Source organism: Moschus berezovskii, chromosome 22 (assembly GCF_049115385.1).
Source record: "Moschus berezovskii isolate FMDL1 chromosome 22, NW_MosBer_1.0, whole genome shotgun sequence".
NCBI classification, from domain to species: domain Eukaryota; kingdom Metazoa; phylum Chordata; class Mammalia; order Artiodactyla; family Moschidae; genus Moschus; species Moschus berezovskii.
In genome coordinates this window covers 6,363,980-6,378,246 of record NC_142481.1, presented here as the reverse complement: position 1 = coordinate 6,378,246, position 14,267 = coordinate 6,363,980, and the positions used below count along the sequence as shown (strand labels likewise).

The window sequence follows — 14,267 nt, the reverse complement described above, 5'->3', positions numbered from 1 at the left end:
CTTTTTTAGGTTCTCTTCCCATATATGTCATTACAGAGTATTGAGTTGGAGAAGGAAATGGCAACCCACTCCAGTACTCTTCCCTGGAAAATCCCATGGACGGAGGAGCCTGGTAGGCTGCAGTCCATGGGGTCGCTAGGAGTCGGACACGACTGAGGGACTTCACTTTCACTTTCATGCATTGGAGAAGGAAATGGCAACCTATTCCAGTGTTCTTGCCTGGAGAATCCCAGGGACGGGGAAGCCTGGTGGGCTGCCGTCTCTGGGGTCGCACAGAGTCGGACACGACTGAAGTGACTTAGCAGTGGCAGCAGTGTGTATATGTCAGTTCCAATCTCCAAAGTGATATTCTAAAGTTTGTCAGGTCAGTTCACTTCTCTGTCCAAAACCCTTCAGTGGCTCCCCATTGCCACTGGGCCAAAATCCACCTCCCCTCAAGGTCTCCAAAGCACCCCCTGTATTCACCATTATTCCTCTTGTTCGATCCAGAATCTAGGGTACATGTTATTTTCTTCCTAGAATCATCTTTCTTCTCCTTTTTGTCTAGTTAACTCAGTTACGATTTCCCCTGAACAGCCTTTATGTACATTAACCTATTTGATCTCCAGGACAACTCTGCGGGCAGGCACTATGTTGGTGTGCCTGACTCCCCTTCTCTGTCACCCTCCTCTTTACTCTCTAACCCACTGGCCTTCTTTGCAGGTCCCTGGAACATATAAAGCTCAGTCCTGTCCCTGGGCCTTTGCATGTGCAGTTCTTCCTACTTGAAATGAGATTATTCTGACCCTCACGAAGCCACCTCCCTCTCACTTCACAGGTCTCAGCTCAGATTACACCTCCGACTACTCCCCTGCTCCCACGTGATCCCCCCCATTTTAATTTTTTGTGTTACTGGCTTGTGGGATCTTATTTCCATGACCAGGGATTGAACCTGGGCCCTTGGCAGTGAAAGCTTAGAGTCCTAACCACTGGGTAGCCTGGAAAATCTCGACATCCCCCTGTTTTAGCTTGTACACAGCATTCACTCAGACCTGATGTAAACTTATTTTTTAACTTGGTTTTACAGCTTCCCCACCTTAAAGGTAAGCTCCCTCATAGTGTTCTTCACCAGTATGTTCCCTTTCACTGATTCATTCAATCAGAAAATGTTTACTGAGCATTTATTATGTGTCAGGCATTTTCAAGGCACTGTAGACACAACAGTGAAGAAATCAGAACAGACAAAAATCTGCACCCTCAAGACAGGCACGGGGTGAAGAGATACAAACTATTATGTGCCTGTTGGTTGCTCAGTTGTGTTTGACTCTTTGGGACCCCATGGTCTGTCCATGGAATTCTCTAGACAAGAATACTGGAGTGGGTTGCCATTCCCTTCTCCAGGGGATCCTCCCGACTCAGGGATCAAATCCAGGTCTCCTTCATTGCAGGCGGATTCTTTACCATCTGAGCTACCAAGGACTAATGGATCATGTTCCTAAGAATTCTTGACTAAGGATAACACTGTCTTTGCTTAATAGGAGCTCCTGGAAAGCTGACTCAGATTCTTAATAGCTTCTGCATTTGCAAACCTGGCAGTGTGTGTGGAATTCAATAGGAGCTTGGTAAATGTGTCTTGTGGTTGACTGAATCAAAGAATCACTGAAGTGAGATGACAGTGTCCAGCACACAGCAGGTGAATGAGGAGTTGAGAGACTCCACCTTCAAAACAACCCCGACCCATGGCATTCCTATCCCTGTTTTCCAAAGAGGGCGTCCAGCCTAAAAGGAGGGTATCCTGTCTAGTTTCAAACAGGCTCCTTTGTCCATGGAATTTTCCAGGCAGGAATACTGGAGCAGGTTGCCCTTTCCTTCTCCAGGGGACCTTCCAAATCCAGGGATTGAACCCTTGTCTCCTGAGTCGCCTGCATTGACAGACAGATTGTTTACCACTGCACCACCCGGGAAGCTCCAAGACCCAGCCAGGAGCCCTCAGTTCTCAACCATGCAGCCCCATTTAGTTCTGGGGGAAAAAAAGAAAAGAAAAAAAATGGAGGAGAGTAGGCTGAGAAGAAAATAAATACAATTCTTTATTCTAATACACAGTACAAATGGAGGTTAAATAAGAACAGAGAAATTAGGGGCCCCAGGACAGCTTGTGGGGACCCCTTTTGCCCTGCTCCTAAAAATCCACACCCTGATCAATAAATACCCCTCCCAAGAGACCCAGAAGTCCCAGCCCACCCCCCCAAAAGAGTCCAGGCTGAGAAGTCTTGGGTCGAGCCTCTCACTTCACATAGGAGGGCCACTGAGGCCCAGGGATTCACCCAGCAAGTGCGTGGCTCCGGGAACCCCGCTAAGTCCCCCTGGGCCGCCCCCTCGGAGCCAGCGCCCCGCGCCCCCAGCCTCACACCTGGACGCGATAGCCCCCTGCCCGTCGCCGGCAGAGCCTCCGCACGCCCACCCAGTAGAGGGTCAGCATGATGGCCCAGTAGCCCACATAAGCGCCGGCGCCCGCGGCCAGGTGGCGGGCCTCGGCCGCCCGGGAGGGCCCGCTCCAGTCGGCCCGGGCCTCGTGGACCACGCTGCGGACCAGGCCCCCGAGCAGCAGCAGCGCCCAGAGGGCCAGGGGCAGCACGGGCACGTAGTTGGCGGCCAGCTTGCGGCGGCCCGACGTGCCCCAGCCGCTCTGGTTCATGGTGGCCAGCGCCAGGAACTTGGCGGGCAGGAGGCCGCCCATGTAGAGGGGCGCGTAGAGCGAGAGCAGCAGCATCCGCAGGCAGCCCCGCAGCCAGGCCGCGAAGGCCGCCTTGGCCAGCGCCACGCCCTGCACGCACAGCAGCACCCAGAGCAGCGCCCAGGGCCGGCCCGCGTAGAAGAGCCGCAGCACCGTGGCCGCCACGAAGAAGGGGAAGAGCCCCGAGACCACCGCCTCGTAGGTCATCCACGCGTGGTGCCGGTGCCACCAGAGCGCGTTGTACAGCCACTCGCGGAAGTAAGACTTGGACCAGCGCGTCTGCTGGCTCAGCCAGCGCAGGAAGGACGACGGCGTCTCCGAGTAGCAGCGCGACCGCGAGGTGTACCTGCCAGGCCGGGGAGAGACGGGGCTGTCGGCGCGGCTCTCCTTGGAGCCCACGGGGACAGGTCCGAGCCAGGACTGGCCCCTGGGGCACGTGTGCTCAGCCTCTCTTGGAGAAGGAAATGGCAACCCACTCCAGTGTTCTTCCCTGGAGAATCCCAGGGACGGAGGAGCCTGGTGGGCTACAGTCCATGGGGTCGCAAAGAATCAGGCACGACTGAGCGACGTCACTTTCACTTTCACTGCAGTAAAGGGTCCCAGGTCCCAGCCTGTCTCATTCTTATATGTAAAATGGGGTCAACAATGTTTCCTACCTGATGGACGAGGGTTGAAGTGCTTAAGACCAGTATATTGTACTTGCTCAACTGACAGTGGCTATTACGACTATTTTTCACTATGACTAATGTAACCTGGCATTACTAATATCATTGCGGTGGCTGACACTATTACTAATACTATCACTAATCTATTACGAATACTGTTATTGGCAGACCTCAGGGTGAGGAAAGAGCCAGGCATGGTTCCTACTAGGGAAAGCCGGTGCTTTAGAGCTTCTCAAGGGAACTATTAAGCTCCCTTCCTGTGGCCCTGGCAGACATTACTAATCAATCCCTCCCAAGTTTCCAGCCAAGCTCCCACAAAGCTAGAATCACTTATGTGAGACGTCATCGAGGTGGCCTCTAGCAGTCAGCTTGTTGCTGCTGCTGCTGCTGCTGCTAAGTCACTTCAGTCGTGTCTGACTCTGTGTGACCCTATAGACGGAAGCCCACCAGGCTCTCCCGTCCCTGGGATTCTCCAGGCAAGAACACTGGAGTGGGTTGCCATTTCCTTCTCCAATGCGTGAAAGTGAAACGTGAAAGTGAAGTCGCTCAGTCGTGTCCGACCCTTATTGACCCCATGGACTGCAGCCCACCAGGCTCCTCCATCCATGGGATTCTCCAGGCAAGAGTACTGGAGTGTCTTGCCACTGCGTTCTCCGAGTCAGCTTGTTGGGAGGGATTAAACCATTCTGTCCCCAGGGGCATTATTTGACAGTGTCCAGTCTCCTTCCCCTGTGCACCTGGCATTCTCAGTGACCTCTGTGGTAATCCTCTTTCTCCCGCAGTCCGTACTCAAAACAGCTGGAAGGGATCCTGTTACAACAGCATGCTACCCCTCTGCTCAAAACCGCCAGTGGCTCCCTCTCCTTAGTTCACAATTCTTGACCACGGAGGCTTTCATGAGTGGACCCTCCACCCCGTGAGCTCTCTGTCCTCTCCTGACGCTGTCTCCTTTGCTATTGGTCCAGCTGCTCTATTTTCAGCCCCCATTCCTATCTTACCCTAATTTATCATTTCACTCCCTACCTGGAAACTTCTATCCCCCTTCCTGGCTTTATATGTCACTTTAGCATGTGCTGTTGTTCAGTTGCTAAATGTGTCTGACACTCTGCAACTCATGGATTGCAGCATGCCAGGCTTCCCTATCCTCCACTATCTCCCTGAGTTTCCTCAAACTCATATCTATTGAGTCGGTGATGCCATCCAATCATCTCATCCTCTGTTATTCTCCTCTCCTACTGCCTTCAATCTTTCCCAACCTCAGGGTCTTTTCCAATGAGTCGGCTCTTCGCAGCAGGTGTCCAGAGTACTGGAGCTGCAGCTTCAGCATCAGTCCTTCCAGTGAATATTCAGGACCAGTTTCCTTTAGGATGGACTGGTTTGATATCCTTACTGTCCAAGGGACTGTCAAGAGCCTTCACCATCATGTATCATTATCTAATATGCTATATTTCCTACTTCTTCATTTTACTTATTGTCTATCTCGGCAATCAGTGTAAGCATGAATTTGCAGTTCTTTCGTTTGCTGCTGCATCCCCAGAGATGAGAACATGGGAGGCACTTGAAGAATATTTGTCAAGTGCATAAAGGTATGGGTTCCCTTGGTATACGCTGAGTTCTCTCTGGTGTCAAACTTTGTAGAAGTATCTTTCCCGGCATGCCACCTGGTCTCGCCATACTCCCCCGACTCCCGTTCAGTTACCTCCCTTCTTCCTGAAGCACTTATTGGGGTTTAGGCACTCCCCTCCTCTCCCACGTGAATCTTCTCACTCTCTCCCTAGCTGATCCCACTCCGTTGATGTCTCTCTCTTCCCACAGTCTGGGGAGTCTGTGCTCTCCGTGGTGGAGTCATCTTGCCCAATTTCATGTTGTATCTTCTAGGTGGAATTCCCACCCTCACCTCACCCTACTTGGTAGAGTCCACTGGGTCACGTGGTTCCATGTAAAGGCCACCCCTGCCCCTATGGTATCTTCCACTCTCCTCTAGTGTCTCACTAGATGCGCTGGATTGGCCAAAAAGTTCACTGGTAACATGTTATGAAAAACCCAAAGGAACTTTTTGGCCAACACTATAGCTCATGATTCAATGCAAGTGCCCCTTCTCTTCCGCATGGTTTCTTTCTCTCCTCTGATATCTCATGTGAGAGACCCCAATGCCCTATGATTTACTTTAAGTTTGGAGTATCCCCAACACACACACTGGAGAAGGCAATGGCAACCCACTCCAGTATTCTTGCCTAGAGAATCCCGTGGACAGAGGAGCCTGGTGGGCTGCTGTCCATGGGGTTGCACAGAGTCGGACACGACTGAAGCGACTTAGCACACATGCATGCATTGGAGAAGGAAATGGCAACCCACTCCGGTATTCTTGCCTGGAGAATCCCAGTGACAGATGAGCCTGGTGGGCTGCCATCTATGGGGCACACAGAGTCCGACTGAAGCGATTTAGCAGCAGCAACACACACATTTGCTGAGATACTCATTGGCCCCTGCACACACCCAACCACCCAGTGCCCTCAGCTTACTTGGTGGCATAGCCCATGCTGAGCATGCGGTTGGTGAGGTGACGGTCATCCCCAAAGGTGCAGTGGGTGCCCAGGAACTTCTGGTTGTACCAGGCCTCAAGGAACTGCTGCAGGAGGTTGTTCCTGTATAGGCCTGGGTTGGGGAGGGTTGCACAGGAGCCTCAGTCACTGCTGTTACCAGCACCATCCCCAACCCAACTCATCTCCAATTCCAACACCATCCTTTCTTTAAATATTTATTTCTATTTATTTATTCAGCTGCTCTAGGACTTGGCTGTGGCATGTGGGATCTAGTTCCCCCACCAGGTATTGAAGCTGGGCCCCCTGCCTTCGGATGATGGAGTCTTAGCCACTGGACCATCATTATAGGCCCTTCAGCCCTGTCTTTAACCACCTCAATCCCATTCTTAACCCTATCTCCAATGACAACTCCAGCCGCGATCCTGTTCTCAACCTCACCTCCTTCCTCAATCCCACACCCATCCCAAACTTGCCCCAGTCCCATCCCTGACCCACAGCCACTTTGACTGCAAACCCATCCGCAATCTGGTATCCATACTCAGCTCTACCCCCTACTCATCCTCATCCAAAAAACCCATCTCCAGCCTCAAGCCTAGCACCAACAGTGTTCTTAAGTCCCAAACCCATCTCATCCCCTTCCCCAATCCTTCACCCAACCCCAGTTCCAATCGCCATCCACACGCTTTCTCCAGCCCATTCCTACCACGAGACACCATTCCCACCTCCAGCTTCCAATCTTACCCCATCCCCAGTTCCTGCCCCAGCCCCATCTTTGTCTCCAGTCTCAATCCCATCTTCAGCCCATCTGGCTCCTCTTCTCCCTTCCCTCTCCACCCCATCCGCGGCCCTCCCAGCCCTACCCCTGCTTACCTAGGGGCCCACTGATGCAGGACACACAGTGGAAGTAGCTCTGACAAGCCCGTTCCACATTGAAGGCCACCCAGTACCGCAGGCTGCTTAGGAAGCTGACCCAGGAGTCCAGAGGGTTCAAGATCCGTACATCGCCCCCAACAGCCCCTACTCGGGGGTCCTCGTCCAGCACCCGAACCAGCTCCAGCAGTGCCATGGGGTCCAGCCTCGTGTCTGAGTCACAGACCTGACAAATGGAAGGGGCCAAGATTCAGGCGAGATCCTTGCACAGGGCTGGCAATTGAGGGACCACTGGGATGGTCCCTTACAAGAGCTGAGGACCAGCTCAGACACTCTGCAGCCAATCTGAACATAGCTTTGAGTTTTTTAGTCATTTTCAATGTCTTATCACATTCTAAGATGCCCACCCCCTCCCACACACACACCCATGCTCTTGTAAAATACCCTTCTCTGGTGTGTGGGCAAGATCTGTAACTTGCTTTTAACCTATAGAATACGGCCAATGGCCAAAGTGATGATATAGAACTCTCATAACTGTATTCCCTTATTTGGAAATGGTGAAGGGGTTTTGCAGTGTAATTAAGGTTCCTAATCTGTTGGCTTTAAGCTAATCGAAGGGAGAGTATCCTGGGTGGGCCTGACCTAATCAGGTGAGCTCTTTAAAAGAGGGTCTAGAAGTCAGATTCTTGTTGGTCTTGACAAGGCAAGCAGCTATGAGTTCTATGGTTGCAAAGAAACAAATTCTGCCAACAAACACGTGAGCTTGGAACAGGTCCCAGAACCTTTGATAAGACCCAGTTGCAACTGACTCCATGACTGCAGCTTGAAGACACCCTGAACAAGGGATCCAGTTAAGCTTTGCCCAGATTCCTAAGCCATGGAAACTATGAGATAATAATAAATGTGTTTTGTTTCAAGCTGCCAAATGTGTGGAAATTTGTTATGCAGCATAAACAAAAAAACTGTTGCAATACATTAATGAATGAATTACTGCATTGAATGGATGAATGAATGATGAAATGAACAAATACATCTCTGTACTGATAGGTAAATGGATGGATTAACACTGAATGAGTGAAGAAACAGGAGGCACCCATCTCTACCTTTAATGACTGCATTTAAGCGAATGAGTAAGTGGATGACTGATCTCCATATTGGATGGAGAGATGGATGCGTGAAAGAAAGAATTTCCACCTTGGATGAAGGAAAGACGGAACTTCTGCTTTGAATGTACGAATAAATAAAGGCCTGAATGATCTCTGTAACGGATGATAAGATAAGGGAATGAAGAAGAGATACAGTGAAAGAAGAGAAAGAAGTACAGGGACATTCTGCATTGAAAGGTAAATGAATCTTTATATTGAATGGACGGATAAATGGATGGATGTGTTAATGAGAGATTCCTGCATCAAATGGATGAATGAATGAAAAAGGAAGGAAAGAAGAAATCTCCTCACTGGATAAATGAATGAGCAAAACAAATGCGTAATCTCCCTAATGGCTGGATGGATAAACGGAAGTAGGAATGGTGGGAGGAAGGAAAGAAGCTCTCCATTGAATGGATGAAGGACGCAGAGAGGTTCGTTCCAATCTGTAGACTGACTGAAGGATCCGGGGGAAGTGGGATGGGGGTGCTGGGGTCACAGACACGGCGGGGGCGCTCCCACTCACCTGCACGTAGTCCACCGAGTCGCCGAGAGCCTTGAAGGCGGTGTACATGACCTCGCGCTTGCCGCCCCAGCGCTGCGCCACGCACACGCACCTGCGCGTCTTCACCAGCGCCTCCACCGCCAGGCGCCCGGGGTCCTCGGCCTCCACCTCGCGGTAGGCGCCCTCGCCCGCCGCGCCCGCCGCCGCCGGCTCCCAGGGCTGGTGATAGTTACCGTCCCACACGTAGGTGGCGGGGTCCTCGTCGGCGAAGACCTCGCGGAACATGTCGACCATGTACAGGTCCTCGGCGCGGTTGCCGTCCACCACCATGAGGACGCGCAGGCGCGCGCGCGGGTACACCAGGGCTCGGGCCGACGCCAGGCACTGGCGCAGGTACGCGGGGTCCTCCTGGTACGCCGAGATGGTGAGCGCCACGCTGCGCGCCGTGCCCGCCGCCGGGGGCCCCCGCGCCGCCGCGCGCCGCGCCGCCGCCGCCACCCGCCGGTGCTCCAGGTAGGCAAAGAGGCTCTGCGCCACCAGGTGCGCCGAGAGGAAGGCCCCGTAGAGGCCGAAGGCCAGGAGGCCGTAGCGATCGGAGGCCAGCGGCACGCCGGCGGCGTAGGCCCAGGTCATGAGGCCCAGGATGAGCAGCGCGAAGGCGATGGTCAGCACCCTGCGGACCAGGCCGGAGCAGTGGCGGGCTGCCTGGCTGGGCTTGGGCATGTCCTTCGGGAAGAGAAAGGGGGAAAGAAGAGTCCTGAGATGCTCTCCGGGAAGGGAAGCCCTCCTGGTTTTTGTTTTCAGGCCAACGGTCACAGCCCCTTTTCATAAAGAGAATCCCCTGCGTACTGCAAAGTTACTTTCATTCATGAAAGGAAACGTGGGAAACAGTTATCAAGGCTGAATACCTGCTTACCCTGCTTCTGATGCTATTTCCCCCCACGTTTTTAACAGCTTTAAAATCCACGAGGATTACACTCAGTCGAGTGTCACAACTGAATTAACAGGGGTTCCCTGCCTCCTTCTTAGTGGCAGGGAAGATGATTCATCTCATAAAGCTTTCTTAGTGTTAAGATAATAATAGTGATAAAAATATACATCTCAGAGAAGAATGCAATGTGCTTTATTTAAATGTTTTACAAAAACTAACTTATTTTCCTCGCAACAACCCTGTGAGGTAGGTACTATTATTGTGTGTGTATGTGCTAAGTCGCTTCACTTGTGTCCAACTCTTTGCAACCCCATGGACTCTAGCCCTTCAGTCTCCTCTGTCCATGGGATTTCCCAGGCAAGAATACTGGAGTAGGTTGTCATTTCCTTCTCCAGGGCATCTTCCCAGCCCAGGGACTGAACTTGTGTCTCCAGCGTTCCCTGAATTGGCTGGTGAATTCATTACCGCTGAGTCACCTGGGAAGTGCCATCCCCATTTTACAGGTGAGGCCACTGAGCCACATAGAGCTGCGGCAACCTGCCCAAGGGCTGCCTGGAAAGCAGAGAAGTCAAGCCTTCGTGTATTTTCTTTGCGGGGGTGGGTGTTGCATTAGAAATTATTTTTATTGAAGTATAGTTGATTTACAATGTTGTGTTAATTTCTGCTGTACAGCAGTAATTCAGTTAAACATATATATTCTTTTCCATTATAACTGATCACAGGATATTGAATACAGTGTCCTGGACTATACGGTAGGACCTTGTTGTTTATCCATTCTAATATGACAGTTTGCAACTGCTAATCCCAAATTCTCAACCCTTCCCTCCGCCACCTCTCTTCCCGTTTGGCTACCACAAATGTGTCAGAGAAGCCAAGATTTGAACCACAACCTTATATACTGGCTTTACTCCACACCAGCACCCCAGGGGGTGGGGGTGGGGGGACAGATAATCTTTCCTGCCACCACCATAGAGATAGCAAAACCGAGGACTGATCAGCCAGAAGGAGTGGCTGGCAGGGCCAGGTGCCCAGTACATGGGACTGGCAGAGCTCATAAGTGAAGGGAAGGAGGTTCCTCTGTTTTCTTGTCTGAAAAATGGGGGTTTAGCTCCTTCCACATGCTGAGCCCTGGTAAGGTGAATACTGTTAACACTTCCTATTACAGATGAGGAAACTGAGACCCAGGTGGGTGTGTTCTCTCATCCAGGGTCATTCAGGCTCCAGCCTCTGGCTCCACCATCCTCTACGCTAAACTGCCTTCTCCCTCTGTCACCAGTTTGCACCTCTTTGGCTTATTATGAGTTAAGTGAATCACTAAAGCTATAGATCCGCACGGTCCAATACGTGACCCATGGGCCACCTGTGGCTACAGATGCTTGAAATGCAGTGGGTACCACTGAGCAACTGAATTTTTAATTGTATTCAATTTAAATGTTTGAATTCAGAAACTGGGACTTCCTCGGTGGACCAGTGATTAAGAATCCGCCTTCCAATGCAGAGGACATGGGTTTGATCCTGGTTGGGGAACTAAGCCTGCGTGGGGCGACCGTGCCACAACTAGAGAAAAGCCTGTGTGCCTCAACTAAGGCCTGACACAACCAAAACTACATAGGAAAATATTTTTTAAAATATTTTATAAATTGAAAAACAGATCCTTAATTAAGTTATTGGAAGACTTTTACACATGTTTGGAACAAGCAGGATCTGTGAAGCTTCTTTTTCAACTAAATGTTATGAAATCTAAAAATACAGATCAAGCATCTCCAGTGAAAATATAGCATCTGCATGAGATGTGCTGCTCATCTCAACTGTGAAGCCTGAGTGAGGAAAAAAGAAAGTAAAACAGTGCATTCGTGTGTTTGTACTGAAATGATAATTGTTTGATATATATAGCAGGGAGTTGGCCCCCTACGGCCTCTTGGACCAAATGCCTGCCTACTTTTTCACTACAGCCTGGCAAGCTAAGATTAGTTTTTATGTTTTTAGAAGGTTGAAAAAAGTCAAAACAAGAATGATATTTTGTGGGACATGAAAATTATATGAATACACACACTGCTGTGTATAAAATAGATAAACAACAAGGACCTACCATATAGTACAGGGAACTACACTCAATATTTTATAATAACCTACATGGGAAAAGACTCTGAAAGAGCATATATATATACATATACATATAATTGAATCACTTTGCTGTACACCTGAAACTAACATGACATTGTAAATCAACTTCTTGTTGTTTAGTCACTAAGTTGTGTCTGAGTCTTTTACGACTCCTGTGGACTGTAGCCGGCCAGGCTCCTCTGTCCATGGGATTTCCCAGACAAGAATACTGGAGAGGGTCATCATTTCCTTCTCCAGGGGATCTTCCCAACCCAGGGATTGAACCTGTGTCTCCTGCATTGACAGGCAGATTCTTTACCACTGAGCCACCTGGGAAGCCCTGTAAATCAATTATCTTTCATTCAATAAAAAAATAAAGGAATTAAGAAGATTATATGAAATTCAAATGTTATCATTCTTAACATCGTTTCCTTGGCACACCACACACATCTGGTTACATATTGTCTACAGCTGCTTCCTCATTATGCCAAAGTTGTGTAGTTACAATGGAGACCATATGGCCCTCAAAACCCCGAATATTGACTGTCTGGCCTGGTACAGAGAAAGTTTGCTGACTCCTGATACCATGGTTAAAGAAAATTTTATTATTAAAATTAATCACACCTGTTTCATTTTCCTTTTTAATGTGGCTACTAGAAAATTTTAAATGATGTCTGTGGCTGGTTTAATGTTTCTCTAGGGCAGAGCTAAATTAGAGCTTTTAGCCAGGTGCTAGTAATTGCTCAGTATTAACCACTGTTATTATTTCTTCTGGAATCTTCCTCCTGAGACCCTTTGACCCAAACCTAACTGTGCCTGAGTTCCTGGGGGTGGGCCAGTTCATGGTGGGGATCCCAGGGACAGGTGGGCATCCGGAGAATCCTAACCCAAACAACAGTCACAATCACATGCCACCATGGACACACAACCCAGACAAGATGACCCCAGACACCTGCCCGTAGAACTTCGTGATCCTGAGACCCCCTCCACTGACAGCCACACAGGTGAACTCGAGGACACGTGCCCTTCAGCAGATAAGAACACCACCACCAGCAAACGCACACACACACACCCGGCAAGGTCAGGGGAAAAAAAATTAACAGCGGAGATTGAACCATAGGAAATTGCCATTTTCACCAGTCAAAACTGACCAGAGATGGGCGATTTCATTTGCTCCACCTTAATATTTACCGAACACAAGAAAACAGAAATCTAGACCACGTGTGGCGCAAAGACAGCTCTTCTCTGCCGGGTCCGGGGCACACGGACCTACACGGGTTTACAGGCAGGTGGACCCGACATGCGTTCAGGCCAGACACACAGGCACACAGACTCACAGGGCCGCTGTCGCGCGCAGGAGCACACGTGCGCACAAACGTGCGGGAGGCCCCCGCCCGGCCGGTCTCACGCGTGCGCACGCACACTCACGCACACACCTGTGTCATCGCGGCGGCCCCGGCGGCCTCGCTCCTCGCCCGCTCGCTGCTCCCGAGTCTCGCTGCTGCCCAGGAGCTCGGGGCAGATTTGAAGAGCCGGGCGCGCGGGGGCGGGAGGAGGGGCTGACGTCAGGGCTGAGCTGGGCCAGGGGCTCTGAGGTCACGGCCGAGACTCCGGCAGCCACACCCGCTTCCCGCCATCACCCCCGCCCCCTGTACCCCATGGGCCTCCCCTTCCAGCGCCCCATCCGCGCTCCCCTTCCCTCTCCCCCGAAGCCCCCCATCACCCCTACTCCTGGCCCCGTCTCTCCCCTCCATTTCTCCTCCTCTCTCTCTGCCTTCATCTCGTCCCTCTATTTCTGGACTTCTCTCCGTCCCTTTCATTCTCCCCACTCCCTCTGTCTCTCCCCACCCGTTTACCCCCCTCTTTCCCCTATTTCTCTCTTCTCCCCCACCCCAGCGCCCCTAGCCTCCCCTTTTATCTCCTCCCCCCCCAACACACAATTCCCTCCCGTCCCCTCGAATCCTTGGAATCTCTCCCATGTTGGCTTCCCCGGGGACTGGTCCCGGCCACTGGCAGAGGGAATGAGATGCACACACGTGCGTGCTGGTGGGTGTGACTGTGCGTGCGCTGGTCTGGGAGGTCGGCTGTCTGGAACTGGAGCAGTGAGTGAACGTCTGAACGTACCGTGCCTGGCTGACTCTGCTCCACGTGTGTGTGCTTATGTGTGGATGTGTGTGTGTCTGTGTGTGCCCGCGCGCGCAGGGCACGCGCTTATGTGCCAGGGTCTGGGGAGGCGGCTGGGGCATTGGGGCTTGTTTCCCCAGGGTCTCCAGGGTGAACTCAGAGTTGTGGGTCAGCTGTCCCAGGGAGTCTGGGCAACCGAGTCAGAGCACAGGCAGAAGTGGAATGGGGATTATCGGGGAGTCTGAATACCTGATTTCTCAGAACCAGAAGACTCATACATGTCGTTGTTTCTATGCCCTTGTTTTCAAGATTAAAAAAAATATATCTGGAGGTGATGGAATTCCAGTTGAGCTATTTCAAATCCTAGAAGATGATGCTGTGAAAGTGCTGCACTCAATATGTCTGCAAATTTGGAAAACTCAGCAGTGGCCACAGGACTGGAAAAGGTCAGTTTTCATTCCAGTCCCAAAAAAAGGCAATGCCAAAGAATGCTCAAACTACCGCACAATTGCACTCATCTCACACGCTAGTAAAGTCATGCTCAAAATTCTCCAAGCCAGGCTTCAGCAATACGTGAACCATGAACTTCCAGATGTTCAAGCTGGTTTTAGAAAAGGCAGAGGAACCAGAGATCAAATAGCCAACATCCACTGGATCATGGAGAAAGC

The 14,267-nt window shown here is 51.1% G+C and overlaps 1 protein-coding gene across 1 annotated transcript; it reads right to left on the bottom strand.

The window, feature by feature from the left end:
* Positions 1 to 2,239: 2,239 nt before the first annotated feature.
* On the bottom strand, positions 2,240 to 13,027 carry HAS1 (hyaluronan synthase 1). The gene is made up of 5 exons (XM_055411426.2): positions 12,912 to 13,027; positions 8,463 to 9,167; positions 6,792 to 7,017; positions 5,901 to 6,033; positions 2,240 to 3,059 (listed from the first exon to the last, which is right to left on the bottom strand). The coding sequence occupies exons 1-5, from the start codon at positions 12,918 to 12,920 to the stop codon at positions 2,384 to 2,386; spliced, it is 1,749 nt and encodes a 582-aa protein (XP_055267401.1). The 5' UTR covers positions 12,921 to 13,027; the 3' UTR covers positions 2,240 to 2,383.
* Positions 13,028 to 14,267: the final 1,240 nt, after the last annotated feature.

What these genes read in the sequence shown, in the direction of transcription:
- HAS1 (XM_055411426.2), bottom strand. An exon ending in ACTCGGTGGACTACGTGCAG is followed by an intron (nt 7,018 to 8,462) that starts GTGAGTGGGAGC and finishes TCCATTTGTCAG; the next exon opens with GTCTGTGACTCAGACACGAG. An exon ending in AGCATGGGCTATGCCACCAA is followed by an intron (nt 3,060 to 5,900) that starts GTAAGCTGAGGG and finishes CCGGCCTGGCAG; the next exon opens with GTACACCTCGCGGTCGCGCT.